The sequence below is a fragment of the Eptesicus fuscus genome, chromosome 9 (assembly GCF_027574615.1).
Source record: "Eptesicus fuscus isolate TK198812 chromosome 9, DD_ASM_mEF_20220401, whole genome shotgun sequence".
Classification (NCBI taxonomy): domain Eukaryota; kingdom Metazoa; phylum Chordata; class Mammalia; order Chiroptera; family Vespertilionidae; genus Eptesicus; species Eptesicus fuscus.
In genome coordinates, this window is record NC_072481.1 from 57,254,142 (window position 1) to 57,275,915 (window position 21,774).

At 36.9% G+C, this 21,774-nt stretch overlaps 1 protein-coding gene across 4 annotated transcripts in view; it reads right to left on the reverse strand.

The window, feature by feature from the left end:
• ADGRL4 (adhesion G protein-coupled receptor L4) overlaps positions 1-21,774 on the reverse strand; it is a 119,973-nt gene that overhangs the window by 55,619 nt on the left and 42,580 nt on the right. For 3 of the 4 annotated variants that reach the window (XM_028142497.2, XM_054721133.1, XM_028142494.2), the window contains exon 3: positions 2,713-2,865. In XM_028142497.2, the coding sequence (XP_027998298.2) occupies positions 2,713-2,865 (153 nt within the window). Of the gene's footprint in view, positions 1-2,712; positions 2,866-21,774 lie in introns of those variants that run through there. The other variant, XM_054721134.1, reaches the window with a different exon arrangement.

The following is a 21,774-nucleotide window of genomic DNA, read 5'->3' on the forward strand; positions in this document are numbered from 1 at the left end:
CTTCAGTCCTCAGGCCGATGCTCTATCCACTGAGCAAAACCATCTAGAGCAGAAGAAATAGTTTTAAATTACAAATGTATTATACTTCCAAAAGATGTTGGCATTAAATAATTTGTGTGTGTGTGTGTGTTTTCTCTGTATCTGTGATTCACTTATTTTTCTAATATAGAAATTCTATACTTATAAAGAACACAGAGATATATAGCCCTTTGTGAACTGATGCATATTAAAATAAACATGATCAGATGAAAATGCAAGATGTCTTCTAGAGATGAGAAGGAATGAAGAGCACAGTTAAAACTGTATTAAATACAGTGATTAAGATGTTACAAGTTAGATTTTTTTCACTTACTGGAACATTTATAGTAAATCTTACAGACCTACAAAATTAGAACTTAACTACAAAAGGTAAAATACTCACATTAAATAACATTCTAAGAAGACTAGCAACAAGAGTGTAGGCTCAAGAAGAACAAAGAGTGAGGTACTGTAAGTTTTCTGCTTAGAACTTCATGATTATCCTATCTACACTAATAAAAGATAAAGATGCATATTGACCATACTTTCATGACACCCACCAGCCAATCAGGAGTGAGTATGCAAATTAACCCAACAAATATGGCAGGTTAATTTGCATACACAGGTGCCAAGTGGCTGGGGGCGGGACGCTTGCATCATTGCCATGGCGATGACACAGGCATTCTGCACCACCCCAGCTGCTCCAGGCCTCTGGGCAGCGTGGGAAGGTGGAAAGGTGGCTCTGGGCCAGAGTGAAGGTGGTGCTAGCAGTCAGGGGACAGAAGGCCCATTCTTACACGAATCTTTGTGCATCGGGCCTCTAGTTTCCTTAATGAAGGTAAATCTACATTCAATAAAAATGCTACAAACACTAAAGATAAAATTATCATTCAACAAAATAGTATTATTTTCTCATATTTTAAATCCCTTATGCCCTTGCAAAGCTTGACCCACTGCATTTGCATGATTCACATCAATGTATGAGAATTTAATGGCCCACCCACTTCAGTTTCATGTAGAAATAACAATGGCTTTCTACATATATGACTGATCTAATTCTCCCTTTATCCTAAATGATTTGAGTGTAGTCCTGTACTTCCCTTGGCTATAAAATGAGGAGAATAAAATCTTTCCTGTTTATATAGCAAAGTAAATGTTATGAACCACAAGTACATGAGATATCATAATTTCTTTGATAAAGACATTTCACTGATAAATTTTCTTTGAATATTATCTCCTAGTTCATCATGTTAATAATAACACTGCCAGAATTCTACTTAGCTTACTGATGAGGCTCTCACTAAGGAACTAATCAAAGGCCTTAGTGCAACCTAGATTAACATGAATCTCTCTCTTTTAATTATGTAAAGTAGAAGCAGCACACTATTCCTGTCCATGATGCATAGAAAGTCCTGAGTTCTAGTCCTATATATATACCCCTCACTATGTGATTTAACTCTTAGGGCCTCAGTTCACCTATTAATCTTATAGACAATTATCAATCATAATTAATTATACAAGTTGTTGGTAAACTGGACACTTTTTAGAAAACATGAGTAAGATGATTTATAATTTATTTTCAAAATTCAAGTCTTTCACTTCAGAGAATTTTCCTGTGGAAACTGTTCATCTTTTGAAGGTTTTAAACAATCTTTTCTTCTCAGACTGTAATCCAAACTCTATAGAATCTGATAAATCAAATGCATAACCAAATTACAGTAGGACATTTAAAAACATCTTCTAGATACTCTCTTCAGACTCAGTATCATATTTCACTTCAGGATTGAATTGAAATTATTATCCTCCCAGAGGACATTTTAGTGAAATGGAAATGCTCTTCTAAACAGGACTCTACTGTTCAGAAAACCTTACTACAAATCTTAAGTGTGACTAAATTTTTGAAGGAAGTAGTAAAGCACTAGAACAATTATTTTATAAGTAATGTCTATCTGAACATATTCTAAGAAAATGTAGACTCTTTCAGCATATTTATAAAAGCACTGGTATCTTGTACATGATCTCACTCATTTATGGATAATAAAGAACATTATAAACTTGAACAAAAAGATAGATACAGAGACAGTAAAGCATCAAGCAGACTGTCAAATTACAGCAGGAAGGTTAGGGAGAGGTGGGGAAGATAAGAGATCAACCAAAGGACTTGTATGCATGCATATAAGCATAACCAACGAATGCAAAACTCTGGGGGGGTGAGGGCATATATGGGAGTGGGGTGGGGGGTGGCTATGGTAAGATATGTACACATATAATACCTTAATAAAAAAATTGAGAAAAAAAATAAAAATAAATAAAACATGCTGGTACTTCATAAAAAAATAAATAAAAAAAATAAAAGCATTGGTATCTTGTGATGCAAATCATTATTTTCTTGAGTTAGGACTTTAAAATGCAAGTAGTTATTCTGTTGTTTGTCACCATAGTTCATGAGTTTTGTTTTGCAAACTATTTGATTTGTCTCAAAAAAAATATTTTTTTCTTATATTCTCAAATAAATGTTCCATAGTAACTGATCAAAAAACATTGGAGAAATAAAGAAATTAATGAAGTTTCTAAAAGCATTTAACAACTAGAATATAAACAAGGACTTGCAGAATTTGTTTAAAAATTATTTCATCTATGGAGGTAATAAGCATTAAGAGATAGGTAAAATTTTGAGTGAGACAGTTGACTTACCTATGCATTTGGTTCCATCATTAGTGATAAATCTGACTTGGTTACTGCTGGATTGAAAACCAGGTGCACACATACAATAGTAACTTCCCTCTGTGTTAGTGCAGTTAGCATTTTCACCACAGGACTGGGTTAAATTTCCACACTCATTATCATCTGTGAAAATATAAATTGAAAACATTATTTTTATATAATTGAGATGAATTCCTACTATTTTCCATTAGTCATTGGGGATTTTGACTATTAATAGTTTAAGGCAATACAATGTTTTTTTCTAAGAAAAGTTAGTACTAGAGAATTCACATTCCATACTTGTGTTATTCTTGTTTATAATGTAAAAGCTTCTTTGCAGTTGCAAAACAAAATAGAATCTCTTACTTCAAAAGTAGTGAATATAGCTGTTGAATCTATATTGGAATATTTTCATATTTTATATGTAATTTAATTATAATAATGTCAATTTGTGAATTTATAATACTTATAATCAGTCAAAAGCATTCCATAAGTTAAAAATGACATGTTCTAATCATGTAAATTTATTTTTATCACTTGTTCTCTACAATAATTTTTAATTACTAGCTCTATATCACTTCATTTATTCACTAATGCATTATTTACTATATGTATTATATTGTCCTATAGAAAAGTATACAAATGTACACAAAACTGTATCATGGCCCATGGTCCTTACCCTTAGATTCTTTTAGGATTAATGCTTTTCTTTTTTTAAAAAATTATTAAATTTATGGGGTGACATTGATAAAATTATATAGGTTTTTACCTGTATAATTTTATAATACATAATCTGCATATTATATTGTGCTTTTACCATCCAAAATAAAATCTCCTTTGTCACCATATGTTTGGCCTCCTTTACTACTTTCCTCTGTCTCTTTTTCCTCTGTTAACCACCATACTGCTGTCTGTGTCTATGAGTTTTTGTTTGTCTGTCTTGTTTGTTCATCTGTTGCTTTCAGTTCTATATCTCACATATGAGTGAAATCATCCTTCACAGTAGCAAAGAAGTAGAAACAGCCAAAGTGTCCTTCCATGGATGACTGGATAAATATATGGTATATATACACAATGAAATACTACTCCCACACAAAAAAGATGAAATACTGTCATTTGTGACAACGCTTAGGTGCTTATAATATAACTAGAGGCCCGGTGCACAGATTCGTGCATGGTTGAGGTCTGGCCGGTCCGCCACAATGGGGCTAATCAGCAAGGGGAGGCAATCAGGGGTGGGGCCTGCCTAGGGGAGGAGCCACGGGTGGTTGGCCAGCAAGCCCTGCCACCTGATCGAACTCCCGTTCAAGGGGACAATTTGTATATTAGCCTTTTATTATACAGGATTTGTCAGAAAATATATAGGTTCATAATTCCTTTGTAAAGTCAGAAAGTGTATTTATATTATCTATTATATAAAAGCCTAATATGCAAACTGTCCCCTTGGGAGTTGGACCAGGGGACTAGGAGTTCACGTGCTCGCTATGATGTGCGCTGACCACCAGGGGGTGGTGCGGAATGACAGGAGGCCCCGGCCAGTGGCCGGCAGCTGGGGATGGGAGGCCTTGGCCAGTGGCCAGCAGCCCAGGAAGGGAGGCCCTGGCTGGCAGCCAAAAGGCCCTGATCGGCCCTGATTGCCAGCCAGGCCTAGGGACCCTACCGATGCATGAATCTCTTGCACTGGGCTTCTAGTCTGTCAAATAAATGAAATAGAAAATAAGTGTTCATGGTGGACTGGAGGAAAAAGAGAATATTTTTAGGTCCAGAAAATCCTGTTGTGGGTTAAATTTTATCTCCCAAAAATATATGTTTAAAACCTAATACCATGTCTGTGAATGTAACTTTATTTGAAAATAGGATCTTTGCTGAAGCAATCAAGTTAAGATGTGGTCAGAGTGGATTACCTGGGCCTCAATCCAGTGCCTGGTGTCCTTATACTTATGGGAAATTTGGACAAAGAGACACAGAGGAGAAGGCTATGCACAGACAGACTCAAACCAGTAGAAGCTAGTTAGAGACAAGGAAGGATTCTTCCAAAGACCCTTCAGAGGAAGAATGGCTTTTCAAACACTTTGATTTCAGACTTCTAGACTCCAGAATTGTGAGAAAATACATTCATGTTGTTTTGAGCCACCACCTTGCTAGGGGAGCCCTGGAAAACTAATAGATCTAAATTGGCCAATGTAGCACAGGTAAGTAAGTATTGGTTAGAGAGAGAAAAGGAAGGTCACTAAAGAAAGACAGGATGTTGGGCAAATGTGTAAGCATAGGTTGACTGAGTCATCTCTGAAAGTCTAATTGAGGAGCAGAGAAAGAAATCATAGGCGATTAGGTATAAAAACAAGTCAAGCTTAAAAAGATCTTAGATTTTTATTTTCCATTCTAATTTTAAAAAGTTTAATTTCTTCTTAAAGGATAAATTAGATAACATTTAATTCATACACAGGCTATTGTACACATATAGTGATCACTATGAGTTGAATTTTTTTTCAAACATTTTATAAATATTAATTTACTTAGTCCTTACATACACTCTAAGAAGTAGGTACCGTTATTATGCTCTTGAAGGGATGAGGAAAATAAGGCATAGAGAGGAAAAGTAATTTGCCAACATCACACAGCCACTTCATTTCGGAACCAGGTGTTTTGTTTCCAAAGCCTGTTCTCTTAACTGTTGCATCCTGCTGTCTCTCTGAGCATCATTTTTAAAAGCCAAAATATGTCATAGAACGTATCTAATGAAGTATAAATCTATTTTGAGAGAAGGAAAGATATTGAGGTAATGACTTCAGAAGGAAAATGAAAACTTTATTTACATTCTATTTTTAACTTAAATTTTATTCCCACTTATTTTCAAGGACTAAGGATCTAAGGATCTAAGTATATAAGTTAGCATTTGACAGACAACTGGAGGTGAAGTCCTCTCTTTTTTCATAAATAACTACTATGAAACAGGCCAGATAACATTTGCAAATGCTAGCATTTCGAGATATTCATCCTATTATTTAATATTAATTTTTATCATTTTTATTATCTCTATAATAAAGAGCCAGGGTGTAACAACCGATCACGACCAAAGGCTGACCATCTGGAAGTCAGCGCTGCATTGCCATGGTGACCCAGCACTGACTACTGCTGCTGCAGGCCCAGTGACCCAGCAGTGACTGCTGAGAGGGCTTTGAATCAGGCCCGGAAAGAGATCTGAAGAGAGAAGCAGGGGCTGATCTTTAGCTTCTGAGGCAGCTTTTGACCAGCACTGGCCTCTCTCTTTTCCTCTGAGCCTGGCCACAGCCCTGCTTCCATTTCTCTTCAAGCCTCCACAGGGGCTGCTGATTAGCTCTGCCTTTCTGATCAGGCTCTGTTGATAGGCCCAGAGATGCTGACTGGCATAGAAACGGAGCAATCTGAACCAAATTGGCTAGCAGAGGGCAGTTGGGGACGAGTTCAGGCCGGCAGGGGAGGGCAGTTGGGGGCGAGATCAGACTAGCAGAGGAGGGCAGTTGGGGGTGAGATCAGGCCGGCAGGGCAGTTGGGGGCAACCAGGCTGGCCGGGGAGGGCAGTTGGGGGTGAGATCAGGCTGGCAGGAGAGGGCAGTTGCGGGTGAGATCAGGCCAGCAAGGGAGGGCAGTTAGGGGTGACCAGGCAGGCAGAGGCAGTTAGGGGCAATTAGGCAGGCAGGTGAGTGATTAGGAGCCAGTGGTCCCAGATTGCGAGACGGATGTCCGATTGGAGAGGGTGCCGCATGGGCTGAGGGAACCGCCCCCTCTGTGCATGAATTTCCTGCACCGGGCCACTAGTATGAGTTATAATAGGTCAACTTCTTTAAGTATACAAAAACATGTAATGACTCAGGACAATAAAAGATTATTTAATGCTATAGTCAAAAACCAGGTTTAGTGTTTAGGTTTATGGTGTGGCTTTTTTTCCCATCATTCAGGGGCCCACGCTTCTTTCATCTAAAGGCTCCACCACCCACTGGGCTTCCCAGCTGTCTGTATTTATCCAGGTGGGGAGCTGAAGAGAGCATAATAGAGTATGAGCTTTGCCTATAAATAGTACCCATCACTTTCATTCATATTCTATTCACCAGAATTCATTCAAATTGCCACACCTAACTACAAGGGAGGCTGATGGTTATAGGCCAGCTCTGTGCCCAAGAGGAAAGAAGAGATGTTGCACAGCCCAGAAGTCTCTGACATTCTTGTTTTTTTCACAAGTATAATGATACTTGTATAATGAAACTAGGTATTCATAGGAATACCAGAATTTCCAAATATAAGAAAATATATTTGATTAACCACAAACTTACATAAATTAATTGGTTGGCTTACAAAAGGAATATAATATTATACTTTTGAAGTTTTAATTTTCTTAATAAATATAGTCTGAATTAGGCAATTCCATTGCATTAATAACATTTACTCTTCCCCTGGCCAACCATTTATTTTGTATAGTTATGATATTTTGGTATTGTGTCTTTAATGGTTAATAAAAGAACCATGACTCTGTCTTTGTTTTCTAGAACCCGAGCATCTTGACAGGCAAATGAAGATATAAGCAAGATAGAGCAGAAAGTGTAGGTGTGGTGAAAGAAGATGGCAAGGGTAAATAGCGGGCTCCTTCATTTTACTTGAGTGTGGAAAGAGGTCAGAGAAGAGTTCATTGGGTATTGAAAGATGAGGTTTTCCTGCATTACATTTTTATATTATTCTGTTTAGATATAATTTACTATTATTAAACAATTAAGAGATGTCATGAACAGAAAAACATAATGTAATTGGTATATGTTCACCTGCTACCTGACTATAGGGTAGTTTCATGACTTGTAACTTCTAGGGAACCCCCTTTAAGAGATGACTGACATGGTTGTCTGATTGACATAATTAATAGCATTCACTGACGTCTCCCAATGGATCCGGCACCATGCTAAGCACTTCATATACATGATCTGACTTGCATTTTTAATCCTTATATAAACCCTGTTAGACTTACATTATCCTTATTTTAAAAATAAGAAAACTGTAATATAAAATGTTGTATTACTTTGCTTTAAGGAACACAATTAATAAGTGGCAGATTTGAGTCAAGCCCAGAGTATTCTGAATGTCAAAGTGGTCTTATTTTTCTTACATACTACATCATTAAAAGGGTTTATAGTAGTAACCACTATCGTTTATTCAATGTTTATTATGTGCTAGTAATTAGAAGATTACTGTAAAATGGAAAATACATTGTGCCTACCTCAGAAGGTTTTCAAGAGGATGAAAGGAGCTGATACTGACAATGCCTAGACTGGTGCCTCACTTGTAGTAAGTGCTATAATACAGTGCTAATCTTATTTAAAATATTATTATTGCTATATAATCAGCTCTTATCACACCCTATTTAAAATTCTTAACAACTACCTGACTTTTAGCATGTAGTGTAAGGTCCTTCATAAGTAAACGTGACTTATCTCTTCTTTATGTAGAAATGAGCTTCCAAAGTCTGGGAACCAGTTTATATCACTCATCCATGTGTGTGTGTGTGTGTGTGTGTGTGTGTGTGTGTGTGTGTGTGTGTGTGTTAATAAAGATATTTGTGAAGAATTTATAATGTAAGATCTCAAAATGCTCAGGGTTTCCATTAGTATGGATAGGATATTTCTTTATGAAATACAAGAAAAGATCAAACTAGTTTCCCCATAATCCATTTTAAGAGTTCCAATAATTTAATGCTCCTAAGCTACTTATTGTAATTCTTTGAAAGAAGGCTGAAAGGAGAGAAATAAAATAAAAAATCATTTGTAATGCTCATCTTTTGAGGCACCTCCATTTTAAACAGTACCATTATAATAACATTTTTTTGTAAGAATTATTCCATGCTATTAAAAATTATCCACAACATCAATAAAATAATGGTATTTCATTTCATTGTGTATAAAAATTCAATTTACTTCAAAAAAGCTCTCTGGAAACAAACTTTTAAATATTTGAGACCTGTTCTTGACTCTTTAGTATTCCATGAGGTCCAAGCTCAACAAATGTAAAATTTTCATTATTGTGAGGATTTTTTCAACTCAGATTCATCTGCTGGCAAAACGGGTGAGAATCCCTTCCTAGTCTGAAGAATGGCTCACAAATTGAACACAACCATTTAAATCAAGTTAAAGAAACATAAAACAAAGGAACCAAGCATCAGCTAGAATGTTTTTGCTCTGAGCACACACCCAAATCTCTACGTTAGGCATGCCACCATTTCAATTGCTTGGAAAAACCAGGTGAAATGAAAAACTAGTCAGCCCTCTTTTTACCTTACCATAGGCACCTCTCTGAATTTTGAGTTCTAATCCCTTGTCCCCTGGAAAGTTCTAATCCCCAGCATGCAGTCTGATTTATTTTTGGATGAATAGAAAGAACAGAGCAAGAGAAGAATTTTGAGCGTCCCCTAGAGGCCAACTACTTGACACATTATGAACAAAGGTTGGACTCTGAGAAACTTGTGCAGGCCAGGTAGCTATAATCTAACATTTGACTCCACCAGATAACAGACAACAGAAGGCTGATATGGCTTGTGTTACTGGGAAGTTCACCCCATCTATAAAGGATTTACATTTTTAAAAAATTGTAAAGAATTATTTAAAACACTTTGCTCAGATTTAGCATTTGGCCAGGCATTTGTCACCTCTAAGATAAAGCATATGGAGGTTGGAGGAATTGAGTAAAATTGCTGAAAAAATAATAATAAAGTAAGATAAATTATAAACAACCTTATATAAAATGCTGAAGTGTTAATACTTTATTAGTGTGGCTGTATTTAATTATTAACTTATCTATTCTGTATATAGAGATATATTGTGCATATATACTCAGAAAGCAAACATATATGTCTATGTATTCATATAAAAATTAGGCTGGTTTATTAAAGTTAGCTGAGAATGGCTCACAAATTGAACACAACCATTTAAATCAAGTTAAAGAAACATATTTTTCACATACATTGGTCTTGATTCAATCATTCAGTTACTCAAATATTTATGGAATTTCTCAGTCCCCAGATGTGACTATGTCTATACAGGGAAATAAATAAAAATTAATAAAAAAGTCAGGATTGGTGCCCTGCTGTCAGAGTTCACATTTTAAAGCAAGTTAACACAGGACGATATAATTGAGGTCTTATTAAAATAAAAAGTTTCCATTTTTATCACAAAATTTGCCTGCCTTCACAGCATACTGGGAAAAGTTTATATTAACTTTAAAAGGAATTGTACTCTCAGATCAGTTATTGGTAATATAGAGAATAATGAAGATTGTATCCCTTGTGGTCTAGAGCTGTAAAAATGATATGCAAAAATACAGTGAAAAAGGACTCACTAGGTCTGCGGTATTGGTCAGAGTCCAAGAAAAGGAGGCACATTATATTACCTAGTTGTGTTTCTAAAAACAAATTAACATGCTGGTATGTTATTTGAACTCCAATACATTTTTAAAAGTCTTGGGTAACATATTAATAGGCCAAGTAAAAAGATTGAAAATGTTTTTTGGGGTTTTTGTTTGTTTGTTTGTTTCTCTACTTTGTGGGTTTGAGCACTTGATCTCTTAGCTTACTTATCAAGAACTTTGGAAATAAAATATTTTCTTGTCTATCACCCAATCTTCTGTCCAAGATATACAATATGGATGAATTCCCTAATAGTATAGCTCAAATCTTGTTCCATAAAATACCACTTATCTGAAAGTAACCTCTTCTCTTCCCCTGAGGTCGTAGAGATAGGTAAGAAATTATCTTGTAAAGTAATATACAAATTTGAATTATTTAAATTGCCTTATACTTTCCAGTGTCCAGCTTCATAATAATTAATTGTCAAGGAGAAAGTTTCTTTGGTTGGGGATAGTATAGGAAAATAGAAACCTGCTTCTTTTGTGCTATTATTTCCATTGTTACAATCAATTTGCCAGTTATGATATCAAGTCTTTATATCTCTACGTTTAATCCTTCTTGTGGGATTATAAAATAAACATTTACATTAGAGGTCACTTGAAAAAATCCTTGATACAATGAAAATGAAGTTAAAATTTTAAACTTATCAAAAACACTTACTAAAAAATATCTGACATTCTTTTAGCAAAAATTCTTCTTGGCTTTTGTCTAATAAACTGCATTAAGCACAGCGAGAGCAAAGACATGCACACAGTCTGTGACGTAAAGGATCCAGGGCTACAGGAGAAGATGGGTAAGACCCAAATTGTTAGAATGTATTATGTCTAACAAATAAAAGAGGTATCTAGTGGAACAGTAGTTAACTCAGGAAAGAGAATGGTTTCCTCAACAAGTTTTCAGGATGGGGAGATGGAGGTGATTTATAGGGAAGGTTTAGAGAGGAGGAAATGCCTGAGCCAGGCATTGACGTATAAGAAGAATTTAGACGAAGAAAGGGTTCTCAATAATCCATTCAGACAAAAGAAAATGTTTACTGAAATGTCTGTAAGCCTGAAAAGCAGCATATTTTGAAGAACTCTATTGTTGGACACTGGGTATGAGGGCAGAGGTTGTGGGTTAAGAATCTGAGCAGGTTGGCATGGTCTAAAGTGGGAAAACGCTTGCTAAGAGTTTAGGACTGTATTCATTGGGTAAAGGATGGCCATCATCAGATTGTATGTAGTGAAGAAATCAGATAGGATCTGAATTTCAAAACAGTTTTTGAAATATAAGGAAAACTAGGTAAGATCCAGGTAGACCTGGTAGAACACTGCAAGCCACGAAGAACCAACCGTTTCAGAAGCACCTACCGGTAGTTGTTAAAAAGTTAGGGATCTGGGAGAGAAAGAAAGTGGGTAAGATTAAACTAGATGAGGCATAAATTGAAAATTGTGTCACCTGCATTATGGCTACATAGATCTTCATATTACTATTTTTACTTTTGTGTGTTTGAAACTTTTCACAATAAAGTTAATTTTAAAAATCAGAGGGGATTGGGGACTAATTAGATAGGAGTTACTTGGAGAGAGAGGAAACAAGGATGACTCCCAATTCTGACCTTGAAGGATTTGGTGAGTAAATTGATTCACTTACTGAGACAAGGAGAAGGAGAGGAGCTTTCTTCTGGGCTGAGAGAGTGAGTTCACTTTTGGACATGGAAAGACTGAGGTGCCTATAGGACATTTAGATGGAATTTTCAGCAGTTGGAGGGTCAACCTTATGCCATAAATTGTTTAATCACAAGGTGGAGCTCAAGACTCCCTTCTTCCAGAGAAGCATCTGAATCAAGAGCCTAGGCTCCAGTGCAAGGAGCAAGTCCGCTGTCTTCCTCTGCACTTATCTCTGGGTAGCCTTTCTCTCCGGACTCCACCCACTTTGATCTCAGCAGGGAAAATGAACTTTGCTGTGTCCATTATTGCATCCCTGTTTTTCTTTTCCCTTCTTCTTTTTCTTTTTTTGTTATGTTTTGTTACTTGGGTTTGCCTATTCCTACCAATTGAGTGAAAATGTCCAGAATTTAGGATGTGAGAATAGAGAAAAAGGGCCAAGTAAGTCCCTTAATACATTTTTGTTTTCAGTGTTGGCCAGAAAAAAAATCCTTGAAGTTCCACATGGTTCAGTCCAACTTACCAAAAAAACACAGAGGGGGTAAAGATAATAAAAGATGCATATGCCAGAAATATCCTCTCTAAATACAGGAGTGGACAAAAGTAGGTTTATAAAGAATTCTCAGGCAAAGTGTGCTTGAGTATAGGCAGTAGACTACAAGAATGTGTAAAGATTGAAGGCTGGCAATGTGAGCACTTTAAGATTGTAAATGCTCAATTTAAAGCTATTGTAATAAACATAACCTGCATTTTTTCCCCTATGAACAACTGTAAACGTACTTTTGCCAGCCCCTGTCTAGCATTTTTAGACAGCTTGAACCTATAGTTGGTTATTCATTTAGTTATTTTGGGCTTGTATTAAAAACTAGATCAGCATGATTTACATCTCATAATCATAAAAAGCGAGAGAGCATTTTTCAAGTGTTCTGCTAGATTGCTCATTTTCTTTTATTTGCTATGATAACAAAATGATTGACGTCCCCATTTTACTTAAGAGGAAACCAATTCTCACATGACTTTAATCATGCCAGTTTAGAGAGAGAATTTGTTGGACACGGTTTTTATACTTAAGACTGCCTGACTCCAAAGACCAAGTTATATCTTTGCATTAGAGAGTGAGGTATACTTTATCAGGAAGTGTGTTTTAAAGAAAACACAAGTTGTGGGCATCTAATTCTCCAATTTCAAGGGTGATATGAAGTAACAAATTAGAATTTTACTGGTTTTGTAAGACACTGATATGCTAAAATCTAAATAAGATTTTACTTGTACTCCATTTTCAATCTACTGACCACAGATGGGGAAAGTAAGTTAAAAAGAAAAAATTACTCTCCTCTCTTCTCATAGCACTTAAAATAGTATTGGTGAAGCTCAAATTAATTGCAACAACTTGAAAGCAAGGAGCTTTAACAGCAGCATCACTCTTCCACACATTTTCCCTCTGGACATGATTCCAGTATTGCTCTGTAAATTTGAGCACTGCAATGACTATAACCAATATGTGATTCCTTGTGAAATGGGCCCTCTATGTCAAATACGTCTAAGGGGGAGCCAGGCAGAAGGTCCCCCTCTCCTCCCGCGCCCCCCCCCCCTCTCCATTTCTATCCAAGGCAGCTTGCTGGGTTCATTTGTTTTCAGTAGACTGTCAATTCTCTTCTTATACCCAGCACTCTAATGAACTTAGAAAAATCATTGTTATGAGCCTCCTCAATTGTGGACTTTCTATGATTTGGATTTTTCTTGGAAATATCATGGTAGACACATAGGGAAGGAGGTAGGAAAGTTGAGGTGAAGGAAAAGGAACAAAAGAGAACTGCAATGGGTTCAGTTGGTCAAGAAAAGCAATGGACTTATTGTTTCCACAGTGGAACTGTCATTACCATCCTCTACATAAGACAAAGAAGGGGACCAAAGGTAAGACATAGCATTATATCTCTCCTCCCCTCTGGGAATTTCTTCTGCACCTGAATCTTTAAGTGCAGACCAGTCTATGAGTATGACGCACACATAACCCATCCCTCTACATCCACGTACTCGCATATGCAAAGTTATTAAGAAGACAGATATAAAAATAAATCCAATAATGAGAAAATACTTCCTATTTTTCCATTATTGGTTATCAAACACAAAGTATAAACTCCTATTTTCCATGGGCATAGAATGAGTATATCTACTTTAGTAAAGAAAAGGTCAGACACATCAAATACAAATGTCAGAATAATCCTGGTAAAGAAAGCAGAGTTAATTACACAAGAATAAAATCTTTATGTTAGCTATTTGTTATTTTTAAAACTTTACTTCGTGGAAATGAATTTTTTAAACTGTTTAAAGCACAAAGTAGCATTTCAATATTTTTAGAGAAAAAGTTTGTCTTTGACTAGGGATCAGATTTTGCAAAGGATTTATCAGCCTGGGCGAGGGCAGAGAAAACATGTATAAAAATGTCTCTGTTGCTGTTTTTTGCATTTTCTTGTCTTCTGAGGGAAAGGCAGCATTTAAAAAAATAGTCACATCTTATATTACTATCTTTTTTAGTCTTCTTTTTCTCTGAACGATTAAAACACACATTTTAGAGCAAAAAAGCAAAATTGAACATAAGTAGAGCAGGCATATAGAAGAAAAAGAAACCATCTCATATCTCTAGTCGCTAGAAACCACTTTTCTTGTTCATTGGACTCAAAAGGTAGGAGAAAAATTCAAATTATGAGTCAATGATTCTGAAATTTTTTCATTCCATTATGTCTATAATGGTAATGGTACAGATATGAATAATATTTATAGTCTTTGTGGTACTTTAAGTGATGGTTAAGAAATAGTTTTTGAAAAACTAGCTTTATTGATTTTTGTTTCTAATCATTAAAGTAACACATTCAAGGGGAGAATCAAGTCAGTGAGTGAGAGAAAAACCTTATAAGCTCTCAGTTTCAAAAATCGTTGCCAGTTTACAAAGGAAAAATTATTAGAATAGTATCTGATTCTGACTGAGAGACAGTATACTATACTGACTGAGAGACAGTATAGTGGCATGTATAAATCATTGAGATAAAATGCCTGTAACCCGATAATTCGCTAAGCAAATTAAAAAATATAACTCTCATCAGAGTTAAAAACACTTGTAGAAATACATGGATAGAAATGTCTCTATTGCTGTTTTTGCATTTACTTGTTTTCTGAGGGAAAAGCAGTACTGAGAAAAAAAAAATGGTCCCATCTTATATCACTATCTTTTTTGGTCAGAGAGTAGAACTGGACTCAGAGAGTAGGTCACCCATGCACTCTATGTAAAGATAATATACAAGATAATGTTCTATTTAAATAACAATAAATTTAGGAGACAGACCTCAACATGGAAAAATTAGATAAAGTTATAACTATGGTGGATCATAAACCCTGCAATATATAAATTCAAGTGGATGATGACTGTATGTTATAAATGTGTAATATAAGAGATAATTAGGATTCTTACAAAATATCTACTGAGACAAACTAATAAATAGTCTAGACATATTAGGGTTCATAATTCTTTGATTGGGGTGAAAATAAAGTAGGCAAGTAAAGCACACTGAATTAAGGAAGTGTCATTATCTAATTTAAAGTATAAAAGTATGAATTTATTTATGAGTAACAGAAATAAGAAATGGACTGAAAATTCACAATTGAATTTTCATAAAAATAAGGAAAAGCGGTACAAAAAGTAAACTGACAAAGTCAAAATTAAGAGAAAAATGAAATTATAAAAATAAAACAGTTAATATGAAACCAATTTGGTGGAAAAAATATCAATCAAAATATATAGACTGTTACACTAAATGGATAAGACCCATATTTCCCCATCATAAGACACCACATGTTAGATTAGATTACAGATGAAATTCAGGTATATTTTGTAGTTATATGGGTACATATTTAAGCTTTCAGTAAGTGTACTAGTAAATTGAATATAGTTGGATTTTTTTGAAAATATTGTGTTACATTGATGACATGTCAAAATTTATGGCATCTTAAAATCAAGGAAATAAGATCACATTAGTATTTAAATGAGGCTGGCAGTCATGTAAGTATATACTGGGTGAGAAAAAAGTAGGTTACAGTTGGGTGTATAAAATGTAATATAAAAATCAACAACTAATCTCTATATATAAAAGGTTAAGCGACCGGTCAACCACCCAACCAGTAGCTATGATGCACACTGACCACCAGGGAGCAGATGTTCAATGCAGGAGCTGCTGAGCGACAGCAACTTTGCAGTGTGCCCTCTTGCACTCTGGGACCCCTCAGGGGATATGGGACTGCCAGTTTCAGCCTGATCCCCACAGGCCAGGCCAAGGGACCCCTCCTGCCAGAGGGACCCCATTCACTCCGCAGACACCTTTTGGGCCCCGGCACTGCCCCAGGTGCGGCTGGCTGGGGAGGGACTGAGGGAGGTTGGCTCCAAGGTGTGTCTGGCCTGTCTCGCCCAGTCCTGCCTGCCAGCCACCTTTTAATTGATTTCCTTTTAATGTGCACGATTCTGTGCACCAGGCTTCTAGTACTCCTATATAATAAAGAGTTAATATGCAAATTGACCATCACTCCAACACACAAGATAGCTGCCCCCATGTGGTCAAAGATGACCGCCCCCATGTGGACACAAGATGGTCGCTACAAGATGGCCAGCAGGGGAGGGCAGTTGTGGGCAATCAGGCCAGCAGGGAAGGGCAATTAGGGGTGACCAGGCTTGCAGGGGAGGACAGTTGTGGGTGATCAGGCCAGCATGGGAGGGCATTTGGGAGAGACCAGGCTGGAAAGGAGGGCAGTTGGGGGTGATCAGCCTACAGGGGAGGGCAGTTAGGGGCGACCAGGCTGGCAAGGGAGAGAAGTTAGGGGTGACCAGGCCAGCAGGGAAGAGCAGTTGGTAGCGACCAGGCCTGCAGGGAAGGACAGTTAGGGGTGACCAGGCCAGCAGGGGAGGACAGTTAGAGTTGACCAGGCTGGCAGGGTAGGGCAGTTAGGGGCAATCGGGCCGGCAGGGGAGCAGTTAGGTGTCAATCAGGCTGGCAGGGGAGTAGTTAGGGGGTGATTAGGCTGGCAGGCAGAAGCCGTTAGGGGCAATCAGGCAGGCAGGCAAGCGAGCAGTTGGGAGCCAGCAGTCCTGGATTGTGAGAGGAATGTCCGACTGCCCGTTTAGGCCAAATCCTGGGATTTGGCCTAAACGGGCAGTCAGACATCCCTCGAGGGGTCCCAGATTGGAGAGGGTGCAGGCTGGGCTGAGGGACACACTCCCCCGTGCACGAATTTCGTGCAGCGGGCCCCTAGTATAATAATAAACTGTGTTTTGTGTAATTACAACTGTAAACCTACTCTTGCCCCACCCTGTACTTTGATATTAAATGTGCCAAAAGGCAGAAAATGCAAAGACATAAATATCTTCCTTAACATCTTACTCTAGTCCTGCCTCATCCCTGACCTTTGTATATTTCTTCCAGGGCGAGTATCAGAACAGTGTCTAGCCTACTGGGAAACCTGGTATGATGACCCCTATTTAAAAGATATTGCAATTAACAGAAGTAATGGAATTCAACTTATATTTCATTTGATCTTACTGGTAGGGACTCATTTTATGTTACTCTAACATTTTAATTTCCTGTCACTGTATAAAATGTCCATATCCTTTTCCCTAGGATCCCCCTTCCAGGTAACAATTCAAAGGTTCAGAGATCCGGCAAAAATTATGTACAAGAATACAAAGTAATATAATATTAAGAATAAGCAAGAGCCTAAATACCCAATACATTTTTAAAAATTATCTGATAATTTACAGCCATTCAAAATAACATTTTGAAGAATATTGGCTAACCTTAGATAATGCCCATAGTTTAATAATACGTGAAACATCCTGAAAACGCAGTTAAATTCCACCTTCCATTGCTTATAAATTGGTTGAAATATCTCTGAAATCTTTTATGGAAGATGCTCACTTAGAGGCACTTTTTTCATAGATAAAGCCTAACCTTTTTTTCATAGATAAAGCCTATTGTTAAAATAATATTGGGTTAAAGTAACTGTATGCATTTATAAAATTGCACCCAAAGTTTAAAAATGATATATTAATCAAATACTAAGGAAACCAAACCACTTTTGACAATATTATAATCAAGAATAGAATTCATAGTTATAAAGTAAAAAAGATTACTTTTTTCATATTGATAAAGTATACATTTTGCCTCTTTCTGTCACTTGCTAATCTCCCTTTTCAACAAAGAGCCAGCCTCAGCTTAGTATCTTCTGCAGGCATCGATATCGTTAAGAGGCATATCTTCATATGAACTATGTCTGTGAAATAAAAATGTGGCTTTTCTAAAAAAGCATCTGCTTGCAGCTTGATTTTTCTAAAATCTTTGACATTTTGCTAAAGCTATTCAGATGTGTTGTGAACTGTATCTGTAGCCATGACCACTTACAATTGCATGTAGTTTACTAGAGGCCTGGTGCATGAATTCCTGCACCAGTGGGGTCTTGGCCTGGCCTGTGGGATTGGGCCAAAACCAGCTCTCCGACATCCCCCGAGGGGTCCCGGATTGTGAGAGGGTGCAGGCCAGGCCTAGGGATCCCACCGGTGCAATATTGGGGCCAGGGAGGAATGCGGGAGGTTGGCCAGTCAGGGAAGGACCACGGAGGGCTCCAGGGTGTGTCCAGCCTATCTCAGTTCCAATCAGCCGGACCCCAGCAGCAAGCTAAATACCGGTTGGAACATCTGCCCCCTGATGTTCAGTGAATGTCATAGCAAGCAGTTGAGCAGCCTTAGCATATCATTAGCTTATTATACTTTGATTGGTTGAATGGCCGACAGGATGGCCGAACACTTAGCATATTCGGCTTTTATTATATAGCACTAGTAGCCCATTTGCAGGAAGAATCCTGCAAGCGGCCACTGCGGCCACATGCACTGCCACTGCCACCGCCTTTGCGGCTGCAGCGCCTGCACCCGCACACTGCTGCCGCCCGCCCCACTCCGTCCCATCCCACCCCGCCCCGCCCCGCTCCCTCCCGCCCCGCCCGGGCTTTCCCTCTGGCAGCCACCTTGCTTTCCGCTTTTCCTCCCTCTTCCTTCTAAGTTGTCTTCAGTCTTCACTCCTCCCTCCCTCAATGTATGCAAATTAATCGCCATCTTTGTTGGGTAATTTGCATACTTGCCCTGATTGGCTGATGGGCGTGGCTTTTGCTGGTGGGCGTGGCTTGGCGTAGCAAAGGTGCGGTCAATTTGCATATTACTATTTTATTAGGTAGGATGTGGTAAATAATAGCTAGTGTTTGAAATTATCACACAGATACCATAATAAATATTTAAAGCATGTTTTTGGTAGCCATAGGCCTTTGGATTTCACCATAACTCTGACAATAAACATGATTCCTTGCTCTTGAAACCATAATTACAGCCCTGACACCCTTACTGAGTGACCTAACATTATCCTATACTATAGCCAACTGTGATTGCCTTGAGGAGTTAGTAAATTTGGGATATTGTCTTAACATTACTATTTTGTGTATTTCCTACAGTAAATTTTTGAAAACTTTTTAAAACAGTTAAGTATAGTAAAAAGGCCATTTTACACATCCACATGTGGATATATTAATAAATAAATTAAAACTTAGAAAACACCTTCTGTCATCTACCATGCTCTGATATTGTTTATTCTATCATATTTCTGTATGTTTTAAAATGCTGGCCCTGATCTACTACATTGATTGCACAGCCTCCTAATGGGTAGTGAACTATAGTTTGAACAAGCATAATTGGCTTAAGTCACTTAATTCTGTTTAATCTAAGTTCCACATTCCAAGACACCATTTGTTGATGACTTACTCTATACCAGAGGCCAACCCGTGTTTTTGTTTTGTTTTACCAGAAGTTAAAAAAACACCAGAAACACAGGTATCCAGGCTGCATGTTAGCCTTGATGTCCTTGATATGGGACTATCATATGTATTAGAAATATGTGCCCTCTATGGGTGGAACACAGCTTTGTAGGCATGGGAGTAGGTGAGCAGAGGAAACCTTTGAACACATTGGAAAAAAAAATAAACACCTTCCTCTATGCAAATGCAATCTCTAATACCTGTGTCATGGTACTAGATCTGGAGATCACAGCAGGGGCAAAATTTCAGGCTCTATTATAACTGACATCGAATACATTCATAACATGCCTCAGTTAGCAGCTTTTGTCCTCTTTAGAGAGAACGTTCACCCTCTGTGTTCACCTGTTACCCCTGGGGACACTTCTACATTATGTTCTTCCACCCTTGACCTATCTTTGAATTTTACCTTAATATCTACTGGACATTCCCACTTACTTCTCCAAACATTTTCCTGTATTAATTATTGGAAGTTTTTTACCATCTGCTTCAAAGGCAACAGCCATTTTTCTTCCTCCAAGTCCTTTGTATCCACACCATTATTTCACAAATCCTTCTGCAGACCCATGTTGAGACATCTTCAATTCCTTTCTCTCCAATTTTCTCCATCCAAGCATAAACTTTATCTTGACAATGTCAGAATGACATCTTTGTCTTTATATGGTTCCCATAAAACATCAGTCTTTAAAAATCAGTGAAATTTCACAAGTATTTTGATTTATTTATATATATATATGTATATATCTGTATATCTATATATTATTGCTACTTATTGAATGGAAGAATACAGAAATTAAATTTCATGATTTATTCATTATTCTGATAATAACATCCTTTCAAATATGACAGATATATCACTGTATGCAAAATAAAGTATAATAATTGTGACACCATATTTAAAATTATGGCTACATAAAATTAATTAACACATTTTAATTAATAAAAAAAAGGTGCCAATGTACTTGAGAAAAATGGCCATGGAAGCTCACCCTTTCTTAAGAAAACTTGATATGGAAAACTATGGTTTGCATAAAAGCTTGTTTGTCATATTTTATTATTTTTAAAATATTGTTTCCATATTTTATTACTATAAGTTGATGAACTCTACTAATTTGTCCTTTTTCAGTTCTGAGATTCTCAAGGAAAAAGGCTATATATTATTGATATTTGTATTTTCAAATGTGTGTCCATACATGGCACATATTAGATGCATAGTAAGTGCTTGTTCATTGAGGAGACCACAATATTAATTCTTGTTGACACCAGATCTGAGTATGTCATATACCTTTATGGACAAGCTTCTTAAAACTTGGTATGGGATTTGTAAGAGGTGTAACAAATACTAGTCAACCTACTGCAATGCAGAGGCTATGTTGCCTAATAGAATATTCATACTCTGTATTTCTTTTGCCCACTTTATCCGAAAGCATACCACAAAACTATTACTCTACCATTTATGTCTCACCAGTCTCAAACCATCAGTCACTTGAGTGTTTTACGTGATTTTTTAGTAAAAAAGATAAAAATAAATTTACACATAATAATATCAAGGCCCCAAGAGATAATTAAAGTACATAAAGAAACACTTGTTTTATGGGACATACAATAAATATATGGGCATTTCTTTGATTTGTAGAAGAGTTCATTGATTTAAAAAATTTTACTATTCAAAACAAGATATGAGTAACTTATAGCTATTTAAATTGAAAACGATACTAGGTGTATTCAAATATCACACTTCCAGCCCTAAAATAATTGCCTTAAGGGTTAAGTATAAATTACTTTCTTCCATCAGTTTTGTAGCCTAATAGCACTGGTTAGGTACACTGAGCTGTGTGAAGATGATTTAGGTAATAGTATAGACACTGGTAAAAGGCACGATGCCTTATTTTCTGGACCAGTGATCTGACCCAATATGGAATGGTTAAACTGACTATATAACTTGAGGTATGAATACATAAGAGCAAAGGAAACTGATTCAAACTTTGTCGCACTTAAAAATAAAGGTTCAAGATCAAAGTGATCCTGATAGTATTGTGTAGTGTACATTCTTTATCATGTTAGTGCTTTTCCAGCTCAGAGTATGCAGCTAGT